At 40.4% G+C, this 10860-nt stretch overlaps 1 protein-coding gene across 5 annotated transcripts in view; it reads right to left on the bottom strand.

The window, feature by feature from the left end:
* CCDC170 (coiled-coil domain containing 170) overlaps positions 1-10860 on the bottom strand; it is a 107873-nt gene that overhangs the window by 43439 nt on the left and 53574 nt on the right. For all 5 annotated transcript variants that reach the window (XM_047734913.1, XM_047734911.1, XM_047734915.1 and 2 more), the window contains 3 exons: positions 10321-10449; positions 8757-9013; positions 4450-4594 (listed from right to left, as the gene is read on the bottom strand). In XM_047734913.1, coding sequence (XP_047590869.1) covers positions 4450-4594; positions 8757-9013; positions 10321-10449 — 531 coding nt within the window. The remainder of the gene's footprint in view (positions 1-4449; positions 4595-8756; positions 9014-10320; positions 10450-10860) is intronic.

Here is a 10860-nt window from a genome sequence, read left to right as displayed (position 1 = left end):
GTCCACGTCAACTAGCCTGCCACACCTCTAACCTGCCTCGCTCTCTATCCCCACATCCTCGTTGGTGTTTCTTCCCCTTTACTATGTGAGATAATATTGGATATTTGTTTATTTCCTCATTATCTTTATCTCACAATAACAAAATTTCTAGAAGAGCAGATTCAGTCTTATCTCATTCACTGCGGCACCACCAGCTCCCAGAACCGTGTCTAGTATATAGTAGTCACTCACTAAACACCTGTAAAACAGATGAATGTCCGATAAGTCCTGAGGAACACCTCCTTGGTTTCTTGGGGGAGCGGGGGGTGCACATGTGGTTGGGAGAGCTGTGAAAGGGAGGAAGTGGTTTTGAAATTGAAGGAGTGGTTTTGTTCCACTTCCCAGAGGACCACCCAGTGAGTGTTGATCTAGACAGCAGCCTTTCTCCTCTGGACCATTTTTTTTTTTTATTTGAGATGCTAAAGCCCTAGAATCCTAGTATCTGTTTTAAAATATAGTTTCTTTTGTTATTCAGGTATGGGGAACTGAACAGATCTGGAGAGAGTTGCCGCTGCAAAACAATTTGTTACTCACAGTTGTTAAGAAGAAGAGGCACGCTGTGCCACAGGAGGCCACGGAGGGAAGCACCAGGTCAGTCCGGAGATGAGGACAGCAAAGGAAAACAGGTAAGAATCTTTGTCATGGTTTCCACAGGATGAGGTGAGCAAGGCAAGGTAAGCAGGCTCGGGACTGGCTAGTTAGAGTAGTCTGAGGTGTGTAAGGGCTGTGTGGTACCTAGCCCTGTGGTGATCCAGGAAGGTGGACGGTGGCCCAGAGCCTGACAGAAAAAAATGGCTAGGGTTTGGGAGTGACCGGTTTGCATGTGAAAGCCATGCTCCCCAGAGGGTCATTTGGGAGAAATTGGCTAACCCTCTGAGTCAGTCTCTCCTGGGTCAAAAAGACCCCAGATGTCAAAGCATTCAAAATACAGAAAACAATAAGGCATAATTAATACAGTATCAACTTCCAGATTAGCACCTGGAGCTCATCTCTGATGAGGGGAAGGGTGTCATGAAAGAAGAAGGTTCTCCATTCTCTTTTCTTGCCCCATCATTTGGCTTTAAAAAAATCTCCCAAACTACACTGCCCCGTGGACTTGGACAGACAGGCTGCTGGTCCACGTGCACAACAGGGAAGTGGAGGAGAAGCATCTAGAACCCTTGGGACTATCAGGCCTGAGCTATCAAAGCCTGTCAGTGAAGTGGAATGCTTCCTGAAGTTAACTGAAATGATTTTGCAACTTGTAGGAAGTACAATAAAATTGTATAGAATACAATTAGAATTTACTAATAAAATTTACTAATAAAATAAAATAAATAGAATTTACTAATAAAATTATGAGATGTGGCTTTAAGAATGGCTGCATGGATTAATGAAAGAAATTGAAGAAGACACCAATAAATGGAAAGATATTCTGTGCCCATGGATTGGGAGAGTTAATATTGTCAAAATGTCCATATAAGTCAAAGCGATCTATAGGTTCGACACAATCCTATCAAAATCCCAATGGCATTTTTCAGAGACATAGACCAATGATAATGTTTGGACGGAATCACAAAAGAGCCTCAATAAACAAAACAATCTTGGGAAAGAAGAACAAAACTGGGGGGGGGATCATGTTGCCTGATTCCAAATGATATTACAGAGCTATAGTCATCAAAACAGTATGGTAACAACATAAAAACAGACACATATGTCCACAGAATGGAACAGAGAGATCAGAAATAAACCCACACATATACATGGTCAACTAATTTACAACAAAGGAGACATGATATACAATACAGAAAGGACAATCTCTTCAATAAGTGATACTGAGAAAACTGGGCAGCCATAAGCAAAAGAATTAAACTAGACTATTATCTTGTAGCACACACAAAAATGAAAACAACGTGGATTAAAGACTTGACTATAAGACCTGAAACCATAAAATTCCTGTAAGAAAATATAGGCAGTTAGCTCCTTGACATCAGTAACATTTTTTTTGGACCTGACTCCAAAAGCAAAGCCAATGAAAGCAAAATAAAATAAAATAAAATAAAATATAACAAGTGAGACTCTACCAAACTGAAAAGCTTCTGCATGGCCAAGAAAACCATCAAAAAGATGAAAAGGCAACACACTGAATGGGAAGAAAATATTTGCAAATCATGTACCTGACAAGGGGTTAATACCTAAAATAAATAACTCGTATAAGGAAAAAATCCAATTAAAAAAAGTGGGCAGGGGTGCCTGGGTGGCTCAGTCAGTTAAGCTTCTGCCTTTGGCTTGGGTCATGATCTCAGGGTCCTGGGATCAAGTCCTGCATCAGGCTCCCTGCTCAGCAGAGAGTCTGCCTCTCCCTCTCCATCTGCCTCTTCCCCCTGCTCGCGTGCGTGCACACACTTGCTCTCTCCTTCTCTCTCTAATAAATAAAATCTTTAAAAAAAAAAAAAAAAAAGAAAAGGGCAGAGGACTGAATAGTCATCTTTCCAAAGATGACATATAGATGGCAAACAGACAGATGAAAAGATGTTCAACATCATTCATCATCCAGGAAACACAAATCAAAACCACATGAGATTTCAGTTTATGTCTGTCAGAATGGCTAATATCAAAAAGTTACAAAGTAACTATTGGAGAGGATATGGAGAAAGGGGAATCCTTGCGCACTGTGGGTGGGAATGTAAACTGGTACATCCACCATAGAAAACAGTATGGAGGCTCCTCAAAACATGAAAAATATAATTACCATATGATCCAGCAATTCCACTTCTGAACATTTATCCCAAGAAAATAAAAACACTATTTAGAAAAGATATATGCAGGGCACCTGGATGACTCAGTCCATGAAACATCCAACTCTTGATTTCCACTTAGGTCATGAACAGGGTCATGAGATGAAGTCCCGCATCGGGCTCCATGCTCAGTATGGAGTCTACTTGTCCCTCTCCCTCTGCTTCTCCCCCCACTCAAGCTCCATCTCTCTCTCTCTCAAATGAATAAATAAAAGAAAAAGAAAATACGTATACACCCATATGTTTATAAATACAGATATATATTCATATATATGGAAAATTATATACATATGTGTGTATGCGTGTGTGTGTGTGTGTGTATAAACCTTGAATACTACTCAGTCATATAAAAGACGGAAATGGGGCACCCGGGTAGCTCAGTCAGTTAAGCATCTGACTCTTGATTTTGGCTCAGATCATGATCTCTGGGTCATGAGATGGAGCCCCACTTTTGCCTCCATGCTGGACATGGAACCTGCTTAAGATTCTCTCCCTCCCTCTCCCTCTGTCCTCCCCCCAAAACAAAAAGAGAGAGAGAATGAATCTTTGCCATTTGTGACAACAGGGTATTAGAGTATTATGCTAAATGAAATAAGTCAAAAGACAAATACTCTATGCTTTCATTCATATGTGGAATCTAAAAAACAGATGAGCCAAAACAAACAAACAAAAAAAGCACATGAATATGGAGAACAGAGTGGTTGTTGCCAGTGGGGAGGAGGATGGGGGGTACAGACTTCCAGCTGGGAAATGAACAGGTGATGGAGATGCGGTGTGCAGCATGGTGACTACAATCCTCGGACACATTTGTAAGTTGCCAGGAAAGTACATCTTGAAAGTGTTCCTCTCAAGAAAAGAAATAATAAATTTTTTGTAACTCTTCATGGTGACAGATGGTGACCAGACTTACTATGGAGATCATTTCACAGTGTATACCAGGTCAAATCATTATGCTATACCCCTGAAACTAAAATAATGTTGCATGTCAATTACACCTTTTAATAAATTTAAATTTTAATAAAAAAGATTGGCTGCAAGGAGATCTGTCAGGAAGCAAGGATACGAAAGGTGTGAAATGAGCAAAGATATGGTGAGAGCTCCAACACCGTCAGGTGCCCTAATGAATCACTATGTGCTGAGTGAATTATTCATTGAATATAACTAATTTCCACCTTACTGGCAACCTTGTTATTATTTGATTCCAGTGGAAAATTAAAAAGTACCTTAGAACTAATCTTAACCTTAGACTCAGTAAGTATCCCAAAAATGGCACAGCTGGTTTGGGTGTGGGTTTCATGTGTATGCGTGTGCTTCTGTCTGTAACTAAAACAAAAAACTCCCTAAAACACATTGTTAAGATAAATGATGAATTGTATTTGGCAACCTAAATACATTTAAGACTAAACAACTCATCTTTTCTGGATAGTTATTAATCCCAAATAATGTTAGAAAGGACTTTGGAATTGAGCTCAGAGAGGTGATAAGGTTTGTCCCAGATCACACAGTCAAGCAATGCTATATTTGGGCTACTGTCCCATTCTCCTGCCACCCCCCGGACTCAATCACAGCAATTCCATTCACGGCACATGTCAGAATGACTGCTACATTTGTCATCTTTTTCATGTGCATTCACCTTTAGAATTAAATCTTCATCTGATGCCTTTTCATTCTTCTTCTCTGGATCTAGGAAGTCACCAAGTTGAGCTAGAAATTCCTCATGTTTCTTGCAATTCTTTGAGACTTGATTCTTATTCTCCTCATTTTCCTTTAAACACTTTCTACAGGGCAAACAACACACAAGTCAAGTTATAACACCACAGAAGAGATCATTCATCAAACAAAGTTCAGAACTTAAGCTCTCTGATCCAATCACCACTTTCATCACAACAGTTTCCCGGACACAGAACACATCATTGCCCTGCAAGCCGTGTAAGGGCTGCATGTCAAAGCCAGGCATCTACACTTGGCAGAAATGTACAAAAATCTTCATGGCATCTTAGATCTTGTAACCGCAAATGAGACAGACTCTCTGCCTCTTGTCCTGGACCATTTAGGATCTGCAGAAGTGGCAGGAAATCTCTAGATCACAATGGATGTCTGTAGTCATGGGTCTCTGTTGGGTCCTCATGAGGAAGTAGGACAGTGCTACTATGTTTCTTCTGGTGTATCATCTTTTGCTTTATTTTCAGACATTATACAGTGATCTATAAGTGTTACTTAGGGCATACCCCGGGTCACAGCCAAGTATAACTATAATAAAAATATATCATCAGCAGGGGATGTTCAAAGATAGAAATGTTCAATCACCAGCAAAGACCGTTACCAGTTTTCATACATCCAGAGTGTTTTAAGAGTATTGAAATGGGCCAGTCAAGGAAAATCAGTTGATTATGCTCTGCTATGAATATTTCATTTCAAATCTCAGATAGGTTTGCTGAAATAGCACAGTCTATTTCTAATGCTTTAAATGTTACCGACTAAGAGATCATCAAAAAATAGACATACTTTAAAGGCAAATTAGAATCATTTCAGTAATTTGGTATCACTTTTTCAGTACCCTAGATAATAAACATGATTATTGCTTTCCCTTTTTACCATGTTCAGTGTTTACCACAAATTCTTTCACTCTATTCAAAGATTAACAAAGCATGTAATTGCATACACTCAAAAGCATATCATATTTCTGTTTAGAAAAATGTATAACAATAAAAGACCAACATCAATATATCTCTGAGTTCTTATTTTCAGCATATGAAAGGTAAAATGTGTTCAGTCTCTCTGGCTCATGAAAAGCACAGTTAATGCTATGATGTGGATGGACTGATTTATGTGCACGATTCCACCCAGTTGGTCCAAGATTTCAGTCTTGCTTCTCCATCCAAGTGTGTCTGAACTATTCCCACTTCTATGTGCATTTCACTTGGACCCAACAAAGTTCTAGGAATCTATCCTAAGGACATGATCACCTAAGTGTGAAAATAGGAGTACACATGAATACACTTGGTTTATAATGATTCTTTGAGCGAAACCTGCCTGAGTGTCCTGCGAGAAATAACAAAAAGAACTGGTAAGTAAATTACGGTATTTCAGGCAATGGGTAACGTGGGCTAATAAGGATGATACACGAGTGAGTTTTTAAAATATCTACAACATAGGGGCGCCTGGGTTGCTCAGCTGGTTAAGTGCCCAACTCTTGATTTTGGCTCAGGTCATGATCTCAGGGTCGTGGGATCGAGCCCCACATCAGGGTCTATGCTCAGCCCAGAGCCCACTTGAGATTCTCTCTCCCTCTGACCCTCCCCCTGCTCAAGAGCCATCAATCAATCAGTAAAATCTCTTTTTTTTATTTTATTTTTCCAGTGTTCCAAGATTCATTGTTTAGGCGCCACACCCAGTGCTCCATGCAATATGTGCCTTCCTTAATACCCACCACCAGGCTCACTCATCCCCCCACTCCCCTCCCCTCCAAAACCCTCAGTTTGTTTCTCAGAGTCCACAGTCTCTCATGGTTTGTCAATCTTTAAAAATACATGTCTACAACATATTATTCAGTTAAAAAAAAAAAATGGTGCATTATATGATGTCAACTACCCGAAAACCTGTTCACCAGAATCTGAAGTATAGTTCTCGGGAATCATAAGGTCTTGAGTAATTTTAATGTTTTGGGTAATTTTCTATATCTTAAAAAAATTTTCTTACAATCAGTACATATCATTTGTATTATTCGTTTATTTAATAAATATTTAATATTTATTTATTTTATTTATATGTTATAATAAAATAAATAAATATTTAAAATATTTAATTTATTACTTATTAATATTACTATATTATAATTAAATTATGTATAGTTATAACATGTTATAATTATGACATAATTGTTGTTATTATTATTATTATTATTTATTAAATATTTAATAAATATTTACTGGATACTCACTATGCACCAAGCCCTGTTAAAGGTACTAAAGATACAGTAGTGAACAAAACAGATGAACATCCTTGCCCTCACAGAGCTTACATTCTAGTCAGGAAGATGGACAGTAATCAAAATCAACGTATGTGAAATGTATACGGTTATATAGAAAAAGCTGGAGACAAAAAAATTAAGCAGGAAGGGGAGGAAGAAATATATGGGGGAAGCAGAGTAAAATTTTAGATGTCATCACTCATGGAAGACCTGGGAAAGCGACTTCTGAGTGAAGACTTAAAGGGAGCAGAGGGGAAGCCATGCAATATCTGGGGGAAGAGCTTTCCAGGCCATGGGATTAGCAAGTGCAAAAGTCCTGAGGTAGGAACACACCTGTTATGTTCAAAGGACACCAAAGGAGCCAGTGAGATGAAATGGAAAGAATAAGGGAGAATGGAAACAAAACCAGGTCAGGATGAGCCCTCTAGGTAACAGAATATCCTTTGTCTTTACCCTGAGAGAGAAGAGAAGTCACTGCAGGCCTCTAAGCAGAGGACCAATGAGATCTAATTTGTGTTTTTACAGGATCACTCCAGCTGCGAGGGGCACAGGCAGTAGCAGGAAAATCACTTCGGAGGCTATTGCAAAAGTCCCAGAGAGAGATGGTATCCCCTTGAATCAGGTTAGTGGCAGTGAAGGCAACAATGGGAAGCAGTCAAAATGTAGATTTATTTTGCAGGTAGAGATGAGAGGACTTGTTGAAAGTCACACACAAAGCGTGAAAGAGCAAGAAAACCAAGGATGGTGACCAAGACTGTTGACCTGATGAACTAGAGGAATGGAATTATCACTGGAGATGAGGAAAGGGGCAGGAGCATTCCGTGGGAACAGCACGAGCTCCGTTTGGTCATGTTAAGTGTGAGATGCCCATTGGACATCCACGTGACGATGTCCAGTAGGTAGTCAAAACATGTGGGTCTCTCTTGAGGTCCGAGAAAAGATGCAGGCTTGACACAGAAATGCGGGCATCACTAGCATTTAGATCATACTTAAAGTCATGAGATCACCGAGAGACTGAATTTAGACAGAAACCAGAAGAGACGCAAGGACTGCGTGCCAGGGCACTCCAGTCTTTGGAAGTCAATGAGATGAGATGAGGAAAACAAAAGAGACCATGGCAGGGCAGCTAGAATGGAAAGATACAAAGCAGGCATGGGGAGTGTCCTGGCAGCCAAAAAAAGGTGGTTCAAGGAGAGAGACCAACTGTGTCTGATACGCTGGTAAGTCAAGTGAGGTAAAGACGGACCATTTAATCCTCAATGTGGGGTCACTGGTCACAGGAGTTTTGCTGTAAGATTGAGGGTGGCGGGGAGGAGAGGGAGAGAGGACAAGAGTTGGAGGTGTTGGATCTTCTTTTTTTTTAAGATGGAATAAGTAAAAGAAATATAAAGTATCTTATTATTAAAGTTATTTAAGTTATTACATGTAGAATTTTAAAAGTATATTTTTGGAACAACTAGTTCCCAGTTTTGTCTCAAGAATTACCTTTTGCCAGAACAAAGTGTGGAAAACCCACATTTCGTGATTTTTCTGCATAAATGGGTAATAAAAGCTAATGAGGAGTATTCGGGGTGGTCTGCAGTGGTCTGGGCTTCCAGGATATTTTTACAGCTAGCTTTTGAATAAACACCTCCCTCTCTGTGCCATTCCACCACCTCTAGTTAAACCTCTACTTACAGAAAATCTTCTAAATTCTGTATATGAGCATTTGCAGCCCCAATCAACCAGACATAAACATGCTTAGGACAATGCCTTGTGTGTTAAGATTCCTGGTAGCATTTGGAAATGAGCTTGAGAAAAATTTTCAAGACTCTGAAGATATTTGAGGTTCAAGATTTTTTTTTTTTTCCCAAATTGAGTTTCAGGGCCAAATAAGGCAACAACACGCCAGTACCTTCAAGGGCATATCCTGCTATCAGGAGCTAGTATTTGAACACTAACGATCATGAAATATATTGAAATACCCTTACTGTAAGTTCTCATCTAGTTCTGCAACTTTCTTCTTTAACTCCTGGTTCTCCGTGATTGCAGCGTGAGCTGTGATTTCGATTCTAATTTTAGAAGCGGTAAGCGCTGCTGATTCTTCTTCTAGCTCCTGAACTCTGTCTCTCAGGGAGGTGAGGAGAGATGATTTTCTAGCATTATCTTCTCTGTAATTCTCCATTTCAGCTTTCAGCTCTTGACAGGAGGCTTCTTTCGAAAGTATCTTGGATCGGAGGTCTCGAAGCTAAAACAGAAAACCCGTAAAAAGGAGGAAAAGGATTTCAGTGGCATAAGCATGAAGTACTTTCGAGAAACCCAAAACCATAATTTCAAATCTCACTCTTCGTTCATGACTTAATCCAGCTTTTCTTTTTTTTTCACATTTGTATCTGTATCACCAGATGGGAACTTACAACTAAACAGTGGACTTCACATACTGTCTCTTTCAAAACCAACTGAGCAATGTCTTGGGGTGATTAGTGTCACTCAAGAGACTTCTGTGGTGTATTTTACGAAAAGCAATAAAATAGTTTCAACGGTAACTCATTTCCTAAATCTGCATTGCTTTTACTGCTGCTGACAAAGAAACAAGAAACCTACAAACTAAGATATTGTCATTTCACAGCCACAGCTGATTCCTAAGTAGATACAGATGAGTTGACATGTCACCGTAGTTCTCCCATTTGCCTTCGGGATCCTTATTGTGGGCAATTTAAAAAATATTAATAATAAAAAAATAATATTAGATGTCTGGGGAAAACACAGAAGAAAACGAAAATCCTTACAGGATTTATACAAAAGAAACATTTTAACTTTTATAAATTCTGTGGCATCAAAATACTGTACAATGTATGGGCCCGATTAAGATGTCAGGTCCGCCCTATAAGAAAACTTCTTTGGAACTATGAGTATACGTGCACACAATTTTTCACACACACAAGGTACCAAATCGCCTCTCAGTGGAATCCTGGCAGGCCAGTGAAAGGATAGTTACCTCACAGGCAAGCTCAGGCCCCCTCAAGCCCACCAGACTGTGAGCAGAGTGGATCCAGAGGGACTCTCTCAGGAACTCCACAATAGACCTGATCCAGCCCAGAGGGAAGATGGGTCCCAATCATTGTCCTAGAATTTCCCCCAGCCAATCCTAACTAACACTAGGAAAGGATCCAGAATTCCTTTCTAAGCCCTCCAGACTACAAGCTAATCATGTTAAAGATACATATTCAGGGAGATGCTAAAAATGACTCAACACCAAGGCAACTTCAACCAAAGTCATCAGGTGCCCCCAAGTCTCTCAAGGCTGTGAAGCTCCTCTGACAGGATCCAGGATCCAGGATCCAGCCCATGTCACCTCGCTCTGCACCACAGCAAGTGCACAACCTTTCAGGAATTTCTCTACAAGCGGAGTAGGCGCACCAAATGAATATCACCTTTGCCAAAAGGTGTAAAGCTGTATCCTCCCAACCTATTTCTGATCACTTCTACACTCTGTTTCACTCTCTAAGAAGCTAAAGGGGCCCATTTCTAAGTCACAAAGATGCATAGTCTTACCTCGGACTGAGCGCATTCAAATTTGACCAAAGTTGCCGCCAGTTCGCTTCGAGCATTTTCGGCCACATTCCGATAGTGGCTCAACTGCTCCCGAGTGACTGGGACTTCCAAGGGACGGATGTAAACTTCCTGACAGGGTTCCCCCAAAAGACAAAACAAGAAGAAGAGTTTTAAACAACATTTTCTGTGCAGCTGTGCAAAGCAAGATTACACACAGAGCATTCTTTGTAGCCCCCGATGTCTCGAAAACGCTGGCCAGCTCATGTCTTCGTCCTTATCGCTTCACTCTCAAAATTCTGAAGGAGATGGGAGGCAGACCAGGAAGGAGTGACGTGCTCTCACAGATGGCGTTTAAGAACTGGCCTTTGCCACTATAGAGAGCTTCCTTCCACCCAACTCAAATGCTCCTTGACCTCTGACCAGAACGGATCGAGTCCCCACAGGACTGTCGGAACAGACACAGTATGACAAGGGCCACAGCAGAGAGACAGATTTCATTGTCCTTGTGTTTCCAGACTACAAAAATGATCAACTCACCTC

Source organism: Lutra lutra, chromosome 6 (genome assembly GCF_902655055.1).
Source record: "Lutra lutra chromosome 6, mLutLut1.2, whole genome shotgun sequence".
Taxonomy (NCBI): Eukaryota; Metazoa; Chordata; class Mammalia; order Carnivora; family Mustelidae; genus Lutra; species Lutra lutra.
This window is presented reverse-complemented; position numbering and strand designations above follow the sequence as displayed.